Source organism: Heterodontus francisci, chromosome 9, assembly GCF_036365525.1.
Source record: "Heterodontus francisci isolate sHetFra1 chromosome 9, sHetFra1.hap1, whole genome shotgun sequence".
NCBI classification, from domain to species: domain Eukaryota; kingdom Metazoa; phylum Chordata; class Chondrichthyes; order Heterodontiformes; family Heterodontidae; genus Heterodontus; species Heterodontus francisci.
In genome coordinates, this window is record NC_090379.1 from 913534 (window position 1) to 930817 (window position 17284).

General features: G+C 47.1%; 1 protein-coding gene across 3 annotated transcripts in view; it reads left to right on the forward strand.

Annotated features, from left to right (window-relative positions):
• The window catches only part of pomt2 (protein-O-mannosyltransferase 2), a 266777-nt gene that overhangs the window by 190827 nt on the left and 58666 nt on the right, over positions 1-17284 (forward strand). For 2 of the 3 annotated variants that reach the window (XM_068038417.1, XM_068038419.1), the window contains one exon: positions 9986-10078. The exons of the other annotated variant lie outside the window; for it this stretch is intronic. In XM_068038417.1, the coding sequence (XP_067894518.1) occupies positions 9986-10078 (93 nt within the window). The remainder of the gene's footprint in view (positions 1-9985; positions 10079-17284) is intronic. 3 annotated transcript variants of the gene reach the window in all.

Below are 17284 nucleotides of genomic sequence, written 5' to 3' on the forward strand. Positions count from 1 at the left end.
AATAGGGATAACCCTGGGAATTATAGACCAGTCAGTCCGACGTCGGTAGTGGGCAAATTATTGGAGAGGATTCTGAGAGACAGGATTTATGATTATTTGGAAAAGCATAGTTTGATTAGAGATAGTCAGCATGGCTTTGTGAGGGGCAGGTCATGCCTCACAAGCCTTATTGAATTCTTTGAGGATGTGACAAAACACATTGATGAAGGAAGAGCAGTGGATGTGATGTATGTGGATTTTAGCAAGGCGTTTGATAAGTTTCCCCATGGTTTAGTTTAGTTTAGAGATACAGCACTGAAACAGGCCCTTCGGCCCACCGAGACTGTGCCGACCATCAACCACCCATTTATACTAATCCTACACTAATCCCTGCTATATTCCTACCACATCCCCACCTGTCCCTATATTTCCCTCCCACCAACCTACACTAGGGGCAATTTATATTGGCCAATTTACTTACCAACCTGCAAGTCTTTTGGCTTGTGGGAGGAAACCGGAGCACCCGGAGAAAACCCACGCAGACACAGGGAGAACTTGCAAACTCCACACAGGCAGTACCCAGAATTGAACCCGGGTCGCTGGAGCTGTGAGGCTGCGGTGCTAACCACTGCGCCACTGTGCCGCACTGTGAATGGTAGGCTCATTCAGAAAGTAAGGAGGCATGGGATTCAGGGAAAGTTGGCTGTCTGGATACAAAATTGGCTTGCCCATAGAAGTCAGAGGGTGGTAGTAGATGGAAAGTATTCAGCATGGAGCTCGGTGACCAGTGGTGTTCCACAAGGATCTGTTCTGGGACCTCTGCTCTTTGTGATTTTTATAAATGACTTGGATGAGGAAGTGGAAGGCTGGGTTAGCAAGTTTGCCGATGACACGAAGGTTGCTGGAGTTGTGGATAGTGTGGAGGGCTGTTGTAGGTTGCAACGGGATATTGACAGGATGCAGAGCTGGGCTGAGAAGTGGCAGATGGAGTTCAACCTGGAAAAGTGTGAAGTGATTCATTTTGGAAGGTCAAATTTGAATGCAGAATAAAGGCTTAAAGACAGGATTCTTGGTAGTGTGGAGGAACAGAGGGATCTAGGGGGCCATGTCCATAGATACCTCAAAGTTGCCACCCAAGTTGATAGGGTTGTTAAGAAGGCGTATGGTGTGTTGGCTTTCATTAACAGGGGGATTGAGTTTAAGAGCCGCAAGGTTATGCTGCAGCTCTAGAAGGCCCTGGTTCGATCACACTTGGAATATTGTGTTCAGTTCTGGTCGCCTCATTATAGGAAGGATGTGGAAGCTTTAGAGAGGGTGCAGAGGAGATTTACCAGGATGCTGCCTGGACTGGAGGGCATGTCCTACGAAGAAAGATTGAGGGAGCTAGGGCTTTTCTCATTGGAGCGAAGAAGGACGAGAGGTGACTTGATAGAGGGGTACAAGATGATGAGAGGCATAGATAGAGTGGATAGTCAGAGACTTTTTCCCAGGGTGGAAAGGGCTATCACCAGGGGGCATAATTTTAAGGTGATTGGAGGAAGGTTTCGGGGAGATGTCAGAGGTAGGTTCTTTACACAGAGAGTGGTGGGTGCGTGGAATGCGCTGCCAGCGGTGGTGGTAGAAGCAGATACATTAGGGGCATTTAAGCGACTCTTGGATAGGTACATGGATAATAGTAGAATGAAGGGTATGTAGTTAGTTTGATCTTAGAGTAGGTTAAAGGTTCGGCACAACATCGTGGGCTGAAGGGCCTGTACTGTTCTAAGGCATACGGCATGCTTGACTTCATCGGTCAGGGCATAGAGTATACAAATTGGCAAGTCATACTGCAGCTGTACAGAACCTGGGCGGCGCAGTGGTTAGCACCGCAGCCTCACAGCTCCAGGGACCCGGGTTCGATTCCGGGTACTGCCTGTGTGGAGTTTGCAAGTTCTCCCTGTGTCTGCGTGGGTTTCCTCCGGGTGCTCCTGTTTCCTCCCACAAGCCAAAAGACTTGCAGGTTGATGGGTAAATTGGCCATTATAAATTGTCACTAGTATAGGTAGGTGGTAGGGAAATATAGGGACAGGTGGGGATGTTTGGTAGGAATATGGGATTAGTATAAATGGGTGGTTGATGTTCGGCACAGACTCGGTGGGCCGAAGGGCCTGTTTCAGTGCTGTATCTCTAATCTAAAAAAAAACCTTAGTTCGGCCACACTTGGAATATTGCTTGAAATTCTGGTTGCCACACAACCAGAAGGATGTGGAGGCTTTGGAGCAGGTACAGAAGAGGTTTACCAGGATGTTGCCTGGTCTGGAGGGTATTAGCTATGAGGAGAGGTTGGATAAACTTGGATTGTTTTCACTGGAATGACGAAGGTGGAGGGGCGACATGATAGAGGTTTACAAAATTATGAGTGGCATGGACAGAGTGGATAGTCAGAAGCTTTTTCCCAGGATGGAAGAGTCGGTTACGAGGGGACATAGGTTTAAGGTGCGAGGTGCAAAGTTTAGAGGGGATGTGCGAGGCAAGTTTTTTTACACAGAGGGTGGTGAGTGCTTTCCTCCTCACTATTTACGACACCACCATTTTTCGTGTCATCTGCAAACTTACTGATCATACCTCCTTTTTCCCGTCTAAATCATTAATGTACACTACAAGCAGCAAGGGTCCCAGCACCGATCTCTGTGGTACACCACTGGTCACGTGCTTCCAATCGGAAAAACAACCCTCGACCAATACCCTCTGCCTCCTGCCACTGAGCCAATTTTGGATCCAATTTGCCAAATTGCCCTGGATCCCATGGGCTCTTACCTTCTTAACCAATCTCCCATGCGGGACCTTATCAAAAGCCTTACTGAAGTCCATGTCGACGACATCAACTGCCTTACCCTCATCTACACATCTTGTCACCTCCTCGAAAAATTCAATCAAGTTAGTTAGATATGATCTCTCCCTGACAAAGCCATGCTGACTATCCCTGATTATTCCTTGCCTCTCCAAGTGTAGATTAATCCTGTCTCTCAAAATTTTTTCCAATAGTTTCCCAACCACTGATGTGAGACTCACAGGTCTGTAATTACCTGGTCTATACCTGCTACCCTTCTTGAATAATGGTACCACATTTGCTGTCCTCCAGTCCTCTGGCGCCTCTCCCGTGGCCAGAGAGCATCTGAAAATTTGTGTCCGGGCCCCTGCTATCACCTCCCTTGCCTCACACAACAGCCTGGGATACATCTCATCTGGGCCTGGGGATTTATCCACTTTAGAGCCCGCTAAAGCATCTAATACTTCCTCCCTTTCAATTTTAATATGTTCAAGTATATCGCAATCCCCCTCTCTGATCTCAACACCGACATCGTCGTTCTCCACAGTGCAAACAGATGAAAAGTAATCATTTAAAACCTCACCTATGTCCTCCGGCTCCACACACACACATTGCCACTTTGGTCCCCAATGGGCCCAACTCTTTCCCTGGATATCCTCCTGGCCTTAATATACTTATAAAACACCTTAGGATTTTCTTTTATCTTGACCGCCAATGTTTTTTCATGTCCCCTCTTCGCTCTCCTAATTATAGAACATAGAACATTACAGCGCAGTACAGGCCCTTCAGCCCTCGATGTTGTGCCGACCATCTGACCTACACTATTCCATTTTCATCCATATGTCTATCCAATGACCACTTAAATGCCCTTAAAGTTGGCGAGTCTACTACTGTTGCAGGCAGGGCGTTCCACGCCCCTACTACTCTCTGAGTAAAGAAACTACCTCTCACATCTGTCCTATATCTATCACCCCTCAACTTAAAGCTATGTCCCCTCGTGTTTGCCATCACCATCCGAGGAAAAAGGCTGTCACTATCCACCCTGTCCAACCCTCTGATTATCTTATATGTCTCTATTAAGTCACCTCTTCTCCTCCTTCTCTCTAACGAAAACAACCTCAAGTCCCTCAGCCTTTCCTCGTAAGACCTTCCCTCCATACCAGGCAACATCCTAGTAAATCTACTCTGCACCTTTTCCAAAGCTTCCACATCCTTCCTATAATGCGGTGACCAGAACTGCACGCAATACTCCAGGTGCGGCCGCACCAGAGTTCTGTACAGCTGCAGCATGACCTCGTGGCTCCTAAACTCGATCCCTCTACTAATAAAAACTAACACACCATCTGCCTTCTTAACAGCTCTATTAACCTGGGTGGCAACTTTCAGGGATTTATGTACCTGGACACCAAGATCTCTCTGCTCATCTACACTACCAAGAATCTTCCCATTAGCCCAGTATTCTGCAATCCTGTTACTCCTTCCGAAGTGAATCACCTCACACTTTTCCGCATTAAACTCCATTTGCCATCTCTCAGCCCAGCTCTGCAGCTTATCTATGTCCCTCTGTAACCTACAACATCCTTCGGCACTATCCACAACTCCACCGACCTTCGTGTCATCCGCAAATTTACTAACCCACCCTTCTACACCCTCATCCAGGTCATTTATAAAAATGACAAACAGCAGTGGCCCCAAAACAGATCCTTGCGGTACACCACTAGAAACTATACCCCAGGATGAACATTTGCCATCAACCACCACCCTCTGTCTTCTTTCAGCTAGCCAATTTCTGATCCAAAGCACTAATTCACCTTCAATCCCATACTTCTGTATTTTCTGCAATAGCCTACCGTGGGGAACTTTATCAAACGCCTTACTGAAATCCATATAGACCACATCCACGGCTTTACCCTCATCCACCTGTTTGGTCACCTTGTCAAAAAACTCAATAAGGTTTGTGAGGCACGACCTACCCTTCACAAAACCGTGCTGACTATCGCTAATGAACTTATTCTTTTCAAGATGATTATAAATCCTATCTCTTATAACCTTTTCCAACATTTTACCCACAACCGAAGTAAGGCTCACAGGTCTATAATTACCAGGGCTGTCTCTACTCCCCTTCTTGAACAAGGGGACAACATTTGCTATCCTCCAGTCTTCCGGCACTATTCCTGTCGACAATGACGACATACAAATCATGGACAAAGGCTCTGCAATCTCCTCCCTGGCTTCCCAGAGAATCCTAGGATAAATCCCATCTGGCCCAGGGGACTTATCTATTTTCACACTTTCCAAAATTGCTAACACCTCCTCCTTGTGAACCTCAATCCCATCTAGCCTAGTAGTCTGTATCTCAGTATTCTCCTCGACAACATTTTCTTTCTCCACTGTAAATACTGACGAAAAATATTCATTTAACACTTCCCCTATCTCCTCCGATTCCACACACAACTTCCCACTACTATCCTTGATTGGCCCTAACCTATCTCTAGTCATTCTTTTATTCCTGATATACCTATAGAAAGCCTTAGGGTTTTCTTTGATCCGATCCGCCAATGACTTCTCGTGTCCTCTCCTTGCTCTTCTTATCTCTCCCTTTAGATCCTTCCTGGCTAGCTTGCAACTCTCAAGCGCCCTAACTGAGCCTTCACGTCTCATCCCAACATAAGCCTTCTTCTTCCTCTTGACAAGCTCTTCAACTTCTTTAGCAAACCACGGCTCCCTCGCTCGACAACTTCCTCCCTGCATGACAGGTACATACTTATCAAGGACACGCAGTAGCTGCTCCTTGAATAAGCTCCACATTTCGATTGTGCCCATCCCCTGCAGTTTCCTTCCCCATCCTACGCGTCCTAAATCTTGCCTAATCGCATCATAATTTCCTTTCCCCCAGCTATAATTCTTGCCCTGCTGTATATGCCTGTCCCTACCCATCGCTAAGGTAAACCTAACCGAATTGTGATCACTATCACCAAAGTGCTCAGCAACTTCTAAATCTAACACCTGGCCGGGTTCATTACCCAGTACCAAATCCAATGTGGCATCGCCCCTGGTTGGCCTGTCTACATACTGTGTCAGAAAACCCTCCTGCACACACTGGACAAAAACAGACCCATCTAAAGTACTCGAACTATAGTATTTCCAGTCAATATTTGGAAAGTTAAAGTCCCCCATAACAACTACCCTGTTACTCTCGCTCCTGTCGAGAATCATCTTTGCTATCCTTTCCTCTACATCCCTGGAACTATTTGGAGGTCTATAGAAAACTCAAAACAGGGTGACCTCTCCTCTCCTGTTTCTAACCTCGGCCCAGACTACCTCAGTAGATGAGTCCTCAAACGTCCTTTCTGCTGCTGTAATACTTTCCTTGATTAACAATGCCACACCCCCCCCCTCTTTTACCATCTTCTCTGTTCTTAGTGAAACATCTAAATCCAGGAACCCGCAACATCCATTCCTGTCCCTGCTCTACCCATGTCTCTGAAATGGCCACAACATCGAGATCCCAGGTACCAACCCATGCTGCAAGCTCACCCACCTTATTCCGGATGCTCCTGGCGTTGAAGTAGACACATTTTAAACCAAGCTCTTGCTTGCCAGTGCCCTCTTGTGTCCTTATAACCTTATCCCTGACCTCACTACTCTCAACATCCTGCACACTGGAACTACAATTTAGGTTCCCATCCCCCTGCTGAATTCGTTTAAACCCCCCGAAGAGCACTAGCAAATCTCCCCCCCAGGATATTGGTACCCCTCTGGTTCAGGTGAAGACCATCCTGTTTGTAGAGGTCCCACCTACCCCAGAAAGAGCCCCAATTATCCAGGAAACCAAAACCCTCCCTCCTACACCATCCCTGCAGCCACGTGTTCAACTCTCTCTCCCTATTCCTCACTTCGCTAGCACGTGGCACGGGCAACAACCCAGAGATAACAACTCTGTTTGTTCTCGCTCTAAGCTTCCACCCTAGCTCCCTGAATTTCTGCCTTAAATCCCCATCTGTCTTCCTACCTATGTCGTTGGTGCCTATGTGTACCACGACTTGGGGCTGCTCCCCCTCACCCTTGAGGATCCCAAAAACACGATCCGAGACATCACGTACCCTGGCACCTGGGAGGCAACACACCAACCGTGAGTCTCTCGTTCCCACAAAACCTCCTATCTGTTCCCCTAACTATGGAGTCCCCAATGACTAATGCTCTGCTCCTCTTACCCCTTCCCTTCTGAGCAACAGGGACAGACTCTGCGCCAGAGACCTGTATCCCATTGCCTACCCCTGGTAAGTCGTCTCCCCCAACAGTATCCAAAACGGTATACCTGTTGTTGAGGGAAACGGCCACAGGGGATCCCTGCACTGCCTGCTGGTTCTCTCTCCTTCCCCTGACGGTAACCCATCTACCTTCTTCTTTTACCTGAGGTGTGACTGCCTCCCGATAACTCCTCTCAATAATCCCCTCCGCCTCCCAAATGATCCGAAGTTCCTCCAGCTCCAGTTCCCTCACGCGGTCCTCGAGGAACTGGAGCTGGGTGCACTTCCCGCAGATGCAGTCAGCAGGGACACCCTTGGCGACCCTTACCTCCCACATTCTGCAGGAGGAACATTCAACTGCCTTAACCTCCATTCCCACTATTCTAAATTCCCAAGTTTTTAACCAATCACACGATAAAACAAGAAGTGAAATAGAAAAAGCCTTACCTTACCTACACACAACCGAGTCCTTTTTTTTGGTAAGAGGAGGAGGGCGGGTGGGAGACACTACAAGAGTAGTGTCTCGGGTTCAGAAACAGCCCAAATATATAGGTTTCTACTTACCCAGCAGTCCCTGCTCCACCGAAACTCCCGATGAAATTGACTTCCCAGCTGTTCACTCCTCGCTCGCAATTCCTGTGCTCCTGGAAAAGCTTTTTTAAAAAAATTACTTTTTTAAGTACGCCCCTACACTTTCTGTACTCCTCTGGTGCCTCTGCTGTTTTCAGCGCTCCGAATCTGCAATCGGCCTCCTTTTTTTTCCTGATCCAATACTCTATATCCCTTGACATCCATGGTTCCCTGGACTTGATGGTCCTAACCTTCACCTCAATGGGAACATGTTGGCCCTGAACTGTCACTGTTTCCTCTTTGAATGCCTCCCACTGGCCTGATGTAGACTTTCCTGCAAGCAGCTGCTCCCAGTCCACTTTGGCCAGATCCTGTTTTATCAAATTGAAATCGGCCTTCCCCCAATTCAGTACCTTTATTTCTGGCCCATCTTTGTCCTTTTCCATAACTAACTTAAATCTTACAGAGTTATGGTCACTATCCCCGAAATGCACCCCCACTGACACTTCTACCACTTGTCCAGCTTCATTCCCTCGGATTAGGTCCAGTACTGCCCCTTCTGTTGTGGGACTTTCTACGTACTGGCTTAAAAAGCTCTCCTGTATGCATTTTAAGAATTCCTCCCCCTTTAAACCTTTTGCACTAAGATTATCCCAGTTAATATTGGGGAAGTTGAAATCCCCTACTATTATTACCCTATTAATTTTACACCTCTCTGAGATTTGCCTGCATATCTGTTTCTCTATCTCTCCCTGACTGTTTGGAGGCCTGTAGTACACGCCCAGCCAAGTGATTGCCCGCCTTTTGTTCTTAAGTTCTCCCCATATGGCCTCATTTGAGGAACCTTCTAAGATATCATCCCTCCTTACTGCAGTAATTGACTCCTTGATCAACAGTGCAATACCACCTCCTCTTTTATCACCTCCCCTATCACGCCTGAAGATTCTATACCCTGGAATATTGAGTTGCCAGTCCTGTCCCTCCATCAGCCATGTCTCTGTGATAGCAATAATATCATAATGCCATGTGCTAATCAATGCCCTCAGTTCATCTGCCTTTTTAGCAAGACTCCTTGCATTAAAGTAAATGCAATCCAGCCTTGCATGTTTCACTTATGCCTTAACAGGTCTATATTTGCTCTGCCTTCCAGACTGACTCAGTTTCTCTTTTATATTTGGCTGTGCCTCACCCCCTACTGTACCTCCACTCTGTTTCCCACCCCCCTGCCAAATTAGTTTAAACCCCCCCCCCACCAACAGCACTAGCAAACCTCCCAGCAAGGATGTTGGTCCCGTTCTGGTTCAGGTGCACCCTGTGCAACTTGTACAGGTCCCACCTTTGACAGAAACAGACCCAGTCATCCAGGAAACTAAAGCCCTCCCTCCTGCGCCATCTCCTCAGCCACGTATTCATCTGCTGTATCCTCCTATTCCTATACTCGCTAGCACATGGCGCAGGGAGTAATCCAGAGATTACAACTTTTGAAGTCCTGCTTTTTAATCTACCTAGCTCCCTAAATTCTTGTTGCAGGACCTCATCCCTCTTTCTACCTATGTCGTTGGTACCAATGTGCATCACGACCTCTGACTGCTCACCCTTCCCTTCGGAATGTCCTGCAGCCGCTCCATGACATCCTTGACCCTAGCACCAGGGAGGCGACATACCATTCTGGAGTCACGTTTGTGGCCACAGAAACGCCTATCTGCACCCCTTACGATAGAATCCCCTATCACTATAGCTCTTCCAACCCTTTTCCTCTCCTGCTGTGCAGCAGAGCCTTCCGTGGTGCCAAAGACGTGGCTGTTGCTGCTTTCCCCTGAGAGGTCATCTCCGCCCCCCCCAAACAGTATCCAAAGCAGTATATCTGTTCGAGAGGGGGATGGCCACAGGGGACTCATGCACTACCTGCCTGTGCCTACTATTCCGTCTGGTGGTCACCCATCCCTTTTCTGCCTGTGCAGCCATTACCTGTGGTGTGACCACATCGCTAAAGGTGCTATCCACGATGTTCTCAGCATCGCAGATGCTCCACAGTGAATCCACCCGCAGCTCCAGCTCCGTAATGCGGGTAGTCAGTAGCTGCAGAGGGATACACTTCCTGCACACATGGTCGTCAGGGGCTGAGCTCTCCTGCCATGACTTACCGTTAGATTAATTAGTTACTCCCTTAATTAGAAATACTAATTACACTCGGGGCCTTGTTCTACCCACTACAATCTAAAGTCCTTAATAAGTTACACTGAATTTTAAAAAACACAATTTAGTTGTACTCACCTTATCGCTAGAGATTTTTTCAACAAAAACAACTTTCCCCTTTTTTTTTTAAGCTATTTAAATGCACTAACAGCTGCTACTCACCCAACCAATCACCTTGCAGATTTCCCGTGATGTCACTAAGTTTTTTTCGAGTCTCAGCGCGCGCCGAGAGAGGGAGAGCAGGTCCGCCAGCCACCACCGCCCCTGTCTTCAGGTAAGGGAGGGCCTCGAGCCCCATGCTCTGTTTTACTGCTCCCACTCCGGATCAGCTTCTGCCCACGTCCGCTACTCCTGTCTTCAGGTAAGTGAGGGCCTCGAGCCCCGCGCAAAGTTTTACAGCTCCCACTCCAGATCAGCTTCTGCCCACGTCCGCTGCTCCTGTCTTCAGGTAAGTCAGAAATGCAGCGTCAGGCTAACTGCTTAATCCTCTTTAATGACTTCACCCAGTAAGCCGGGCTCTAGTTAGAAAGATATTCAGTAAGGTATTCCTTTGCAGAATGTCAATTTCATTAAATTGTCCAGCACAGAAGGAATTCATTTATCGCATAGTGCCTGTGCCAGTTCTTTAGTAGAGCTATCTAATTAGGTCCACTTCCATGCTCTTTCCCTGTATCCCAGCAATTTTCTCCTCTTAAAGTATGAATCCAATTCCCTTTTGAAAGTTACTATCGAATCTACTACTGCATACTATGGAAACAGTGCACTCCAGATCACAACAACTTGCTATGTGTAAAAAAAAAAAAAAAATTGTTTCATTCCACCTCTGATTCTTTTGCAAATCAAATTAAATCTGTGTCCTATGGTGGAATTGGCATACAAATGGCACATGAAATTTAATGCAGAATTTAATGTGAATTGATTCATTTTGGTAGGAAGAACGAGGAGATGCAATATAAAATAATGAAATTCTAAAGAGGGTGGAGGAGCAAAGGGATCTGGGGGTATATATGCACAAATCAGTGAAGGTGGCAGGACAGGTTGAGAAAGTGGGATCCTGGGCTTTATAAGTAGGGGCATAGATAGAGTACAAAACCAAGCAAGTTATAAAACTGTAAAACACTGGTTCGGCCTCAGCTGGAGTATTGTGTCTCGTTGAGGCACTTCTGTTACATGGATAGGTTGGAGAAGCTGAGTCTGTTCTCCTTAGTGTGGTGGAGGCAGATTGAATCGTGACTTTGAAAAGAGAATTGGACAATTATCTGAAGAGAAAATAATTTGCAGGGCTACGGGAAAAAGGCGGGGAAGTAGGACCAGGTGAGTTGCTCTTGCAGAGAGCCGGCACAGACATGATGAGCTGAATGGCCTCCTCCTGTGCTGTAACCAGTCTATGCTTCTGTGGTTACCGATCCTCCTGCCACTAGAAACAGTTTCTCCTCATTTACTCTATAAACCAGTATGATGTACTTGAAATCTTGAGGATATGTATAAAGACTTGTCAAAAGGACAGTTAGAATGCAGACCAGGGCACCTTGGAGCAGGTGACTGTCCACAGTGGGGAGGAAGAGGAAGGTAAGTGTCATATGGTGGGTGTAGAGGATTCAATAATTTGGGGATTGGAAGTCCCATATGGTATGCCTCCTGCCTGGTGGAAGGATCAGAAGCATCTCAAACTAGCTTCACAGGATATTGGAGATGGAGGAGTGGATCCAGTTGTTGTGATCCATGTTGGGCCAACACTGTAGGGAAGAGTAGGCAAGAGGTTCTATTTGGAGGGGAACAGGAGCTAGGAGCTAAATTGAAAACAGGAACTCAAAGATTATTACCCGAGCCACATGCAAATTGGTGTAGGCATAAGCAAATTAGGGAGGTGAACACGTGGCTGAAGGAGTGGTGTGGGAAAGAGGGGTTCCATGTCATGGAACACTGGCACCAGTATTTGGACAGGATGGAACTGTACCTTTGGGACAGGCTCCACCTGAACCGGGCTGGGAGCAGGATCCCAGCAGGAAGGGCGAATAGGCCGGTCACAGGGACTTCAAGTAAATGTGGCCGAGGGCTCAGGTGGAAAAGGTAGTATTAATGAATGGAAAGAGAGTAAAGTAACAGTCAAATTGTGTTTTAGGAACTGCAGGTAAAGGAAAAACTAGAAGATGTAATTTTTAAAAATTCATTCATGGGATGTGGGCGTCACTGGCTAGGCCAGCATTTATTGCCCATCCGTAATTGCCCTTGGGAAGGTGGTGCTGAGCTGCCTTCTTGAACCGTTGCAGTCCATGTGGGATAAGTACACCCACAGTGCTGTGAGGAAGGGAGTTCCAGGATTTTGATTCAGCAACAGTGAAGGAATGGCGATATAGTTCCAAGTCAGGATGGTGTGTGACTTGGAGGGGAACTTGCAGGTGGTGGTGTTCCCATGCATCTGCTGCCCTTGTCCTTTTAGGTGGTAAAGGTCGTGGGTTTGGAAGGTGCTGTCTAAGGAGTCTTGGTGCATTGTTGCAGTGCATCTTGTAGATGGTACGCACTGCAGCCACTGTGTGTCTGTGGTGGAGGGAGTGAATGTTTGTAGATGGGGTGCCAATCAAACGGGCTGCTTTGTCCTGGATGGTGTCGAGTTTCTTGAGTGTTGTTGGAGCTGCACCCATCCAGGCAAGTGGAGAGTATTCCATCACGCTCCTGACTTGTGCCTTTAGATGATGGACAGGCTTTGGGGAGTCAGGAGGTGAGTTACTCGCTGCAGGATTCCTAGCCTCTGACCTGTTCTTGTAGCCACAGTATTTATATGGCTACTCCAGTTCCGTTTCTGGTCACTTGTGTGGCGCGAATGTTACTTGCCACTTATCAGTCCAAGCCTGGATATTGTCCAGCTCTTGCTGCATTTCTACTCTGATTGCTGTGGTATCTGAGGAGTCACGAATGGTGCTGAGCATTGAGCGATTATCAGCGAACATCCCTACTTCTGACCTCACACCCTCCCCTGTCACGCCTGAAGATTTCTAATCCCTGGAATATTGAGCTGCCAGTCCTGTCCATCCCTCAACCATGTCTCAGTGATAGGAATAATATCATATTTCCATTTGTTAATCAACGCCCTCAATTCTATTCTCAATTTTACGCAGAGGATTGTGAATCTTTGGAATTCTCTACCCCAGAGGGCTGTGGAAGCTCGGTCATTGAGTATGTTTAAAGCAGAGATTGACAGATTTCTAAATACAAATTACATAAGGGGATATGAGGATAGTGTGGGAAAAAGGCATTGAAGTGGATGATGAGCCATGATTGTATTGAATGGTGGAGCAGGCTCGATGGGCTGAATAGCTTACTCCTGTTCCTGTGTTCTTACATGTTCCTACACTAGTGCGTCAGCCACGTGTGCAATCACTCAATTCTCCTGTTCCGATGCTCACTTGCACATGGGACTGGGAGTAATCCTGCGATTACTGCTTTTGAGGTCCTTCCTAGCTCCCTGAAATCTGCTTTCAGGACCTCTTCCCCTTCTTACCTATGTCATTGGTACCGATGTGGACCATAACTTCTGGCTGTTCACCGTCTTCCAGAAGAATGTCCTGTAGCCACTCTGTGACCTCCTTGACCCTGGCACCAGGGAGGCAACATACCATCCTGGAATCACATTTACTGCCACAGAAACACCTGTCTGTTCTCCGAACAAACAAATCCCCTTTCACTACTGCTCTTCCTCTCCTCTTTCTCCTCTCCTGTGCAGCTGAGCCACCTGTGGTGCCAAAACCCCTCAGACTGCACTCATTCGAGGAATTATCACCCTCACCAGCACCCAAAATGGAAAACTGATTAGCAAGCAAGCTAGACTCAGGGGACTCATAGAGGCAGAGAAAATAAGAGGAGGAGTAGGCCATTTGGCCCTTCGACCCTTCTCTGCCATTCATTCTGATCATGGTTCATCATCCAACTCTAACCTGCTTTCCCCCTATATCCTTTGATCCCTTTGGGCTATATCTAACTGCTTTTTGAAAACATACAATGTTTTGGCCTCAACTGCTTTCTGTGGTAGCGAATTCCACAGGCTCACCACTCTCTGGGTGAAGTAATTTCTCCTCATCTCAGTCCTGAAAGGTTTACCCCGTATCCTTAGACTATGACCCCTGGTTCTGGACTCCCCCACCATCGGGAACATCCTTCCTGCATCTATCCTGTCAAGTCCTGTTAGAATTTTATAGGTTTCAATGAGATCTCCCTTCACTCTTCTGAACTCCAGCGAATATAATCCTAACCGACTCAATCTCTCTTCATACGTCAGTCCCACCATCCTAGGAATCAGTCTGGTAAACCTTCGCTGCACTCCCTCCATAGCAAGAACATCCTTCCTCAGATAAGGAGACCAAAACTGCACCAAGGCCCTGTATAATTGCAGCAAGACATCCCTGCTCCTGTACTCTAATCCTCTTTCTATGAAGGCCAACATACCAAAGAACAAAGAACAGCACAGGAACAGGCCATTCGGCCCTCCAAGCCTGCGCCGATCTTGATGCCTGCCTAAACTAAAACCTTCAGGCAGGCCTTTTTTATTATATATCAGTTCCGAAGAAGGGTCACTGACCTGAAACGTCAACTCTGCTTCTCTTTTCACAGATGCTGCCAGACCTGCTGAGTGGTTCCAGCATTTCTTGCTTTTATTTCAGATTTCCAGCATCCGCAGTATTTTGCTTTTATTTTAGGCCTTTTTTACCGCCTGTTGCACCTGCATGCTTACCTTCAGCGACCTGTGTACGAGAACACCCAGGTCTCGTTGCATATTCCCCTCTCTCAGTATATAGCCGTTCAGATAATCTGCCTTCCTGTTTTTGCTACCAAAGTGGATAACCTCACATTTATCCACATTATACTGCATCTGCCATGCATTTGCCCACTCACTCAACTTGTCCATATCACCCTGAAACCCCTCTGCATCGTCCTCACAACTCACCCTCCCACCCAGTTTTGTGTCATCTGCAAATTTGGAGATATTACATTTAGTTCCCTCATCTAAATCATTAATATATATTGTGAATAGCTGCAGTCTTAGCACCGATCCCTGCGGTACGCCACTAGTCACTGCCTGCCATTCAGAAAAAGACTTGTTTATTCCTACTCTTTGTTTCCTGTCTGCCAACCAATTTTCTATCCATCGCAATACATTACCCCTAATCCCATGCACTTTAATTTTACATGCTAATCTCTTATATGGGACTTTGTTGAAAACCTTCTGAAAGTCCAAATAAACCACATCCACTGGCTCCCCCTCGTCAACTCTACTAGTTATATCCTCGAAGAAGTAACATTTCCCAATCCATCATAGCCAACTCGCGCCTCATACCTTCGTAGTTTCCTTTATGAAGCTTCAGGTCCCTAGTCTCAGAAGCAACTACATCACTCTCCATCTTGGTGAAGAATTCTATCGTATTATGGTCGCTCATCCCCATGGGGTCTCGCACCACTAGATTGTCAATTATTGCCCTCTCCTTACACAATACCCAGTCTAGGATGGCCTGTTCTCTAGTTGGTTCCTAAATATATTGGTCCCGTATACACTCCATGAATTCCTCCTCTACGGTATTGTGACTAATTTGATTTGCCCAATCTATATGCAGATTAAACTCGCCCATAATTACAGATGTTCCTTTATTGCATGCGTCTCTAATTTCCTGTTTAATGCCATTCCCAACATCACCCACTAGAGTTTGGAGGTCTATATACAACCCCCACTAACGTTTTTTGCCCCTTAGTGTTTCTCAGCTCTACCCATACAGATTCCACATCGTCAGAGCTAATATCCTTCCTCACTATTGCATTAATTTCCTCTTTAACCAGCAATGCAACTCCACAGCCTTATACTTTTTGTCTGTCCTTCCTGAATACCCCTTGATGTTCATTTCCCATCCCTGGTCACCCTGCAGCCATGTCTCCATAATCCTGACTATATCATACTCGTTTACATCTATTTGCGCGATTAATTCATCCTCTTTATTGCGAATGCTCCGCGCGTTATGGCACAAAGCCTTAAGGCTTGTCTTTTTCACATTACTTGACCCTTCCCACTATTTTTCACTGTGGCCCTGTTTTATTCCTTGATTTCTCTGCCTATCACTTTTCTTATTCCCCTTACTGTCTTTTGTTCTTGTCTTTGATTCCCCCCTCCTCTGACTCTTTGCAAAGGTTCCCATTCCCCTGCCATTTTAGTTTAAATCTTCCCCAACCACTCCAGAAATACTCCCCTTTGGGCATCAGTCCCGGTCCAGCCCAGGTGTAACCCTTCCAGTTTGTACTGGTCCCACCTCCCCCAGAACCGGTCCCAATGTCCCAGGAATCTAAAACCCTCCCCCTCGCACCATCTCTTCAGCCACATATTTATCCGATATATCCTGCTATTTCAGTCTGACTATTTTTTTATTTTTTTTATTTCTATTTAGAGATACAGCACTGAAACAGGCCCTTCAGCCCACCGGGTCTGTGCCGACCAACAACCACCCATTTATACTAACCTTACAGTAATCCCATATTCCCTACCACCTACACTAGGGGCAATTTACAATGGCCAATTTACCTATCAACCTGCAAGTCTTTGGCTGTGGGAGGAAACCGGAGCACCCGGCGAAAACCCACGCGGTCACAGGGAGAACTTGCAAACTCCGCACAGGCAGTACCCAGAATCGAACCCGGGTCCCTGGAGCTGTGAGGCTGCGGTGCTAACCACTGCACCGCCCTGGTAGTAATCCTGATTTCACTACCTTTTGAGGTCCTACTTTTCAACTTACTTCCTAACTCCCTATATTCTGCTTTTAGAACCTCATCCTTTTTTTTACCTATGTCGTTTGTACCAATGTGTACCACGACCAATGGCTGTTCACCCTCCCCCTTCAGAATGTCCTGTAACAGTCTGAGCTATCCTTGATCCTAGCACCAGGGAGGCAACATACCATCCTGGTGGGCCGAAGGTCCTGTTTCTATGCTGTACGACTCTATGACTCTTGTTTGCGGCCACAGAAACGCCTATCTATTCCCCTTACAATTGAATCCCCTATAACTATTGCATTCCCACACTTTTTACTCCTCCCCTGTGCAGCAGAGCCAACCGTGGTGCAACGAGTTGGGCTGTTGCTGCTTTTCCCTGAGAGGCCATTCCCCCCAACAGTATCCAAAGCGGTATATCTGTTTTGCAGGGGAATAACCACAGGAGATTCCTGCACTGCCTGCCTCGTCCTCTTGCTCTGCCTGGTGGTCACCCATTCCCCTCCTGCCTGTGGAGTTTGAGCCTGCGGTGTGACCACCTCTCTATACGTGCTATCCACGATACTCTCCGCCTCGTGGATGCTCCACAGTGTCCCCAGCCGCCGCTCCAGTTCTGAAACCCGGGCTTCCAGGAGCTGCAGTTGGAGACACTTACTGCACACATGCTGGTCCCGGGCACTGGAATTGTTCCCGGCTTCCCACAAAGCGCACGACAAGCACGCCACAGCTTTGAGCTCTC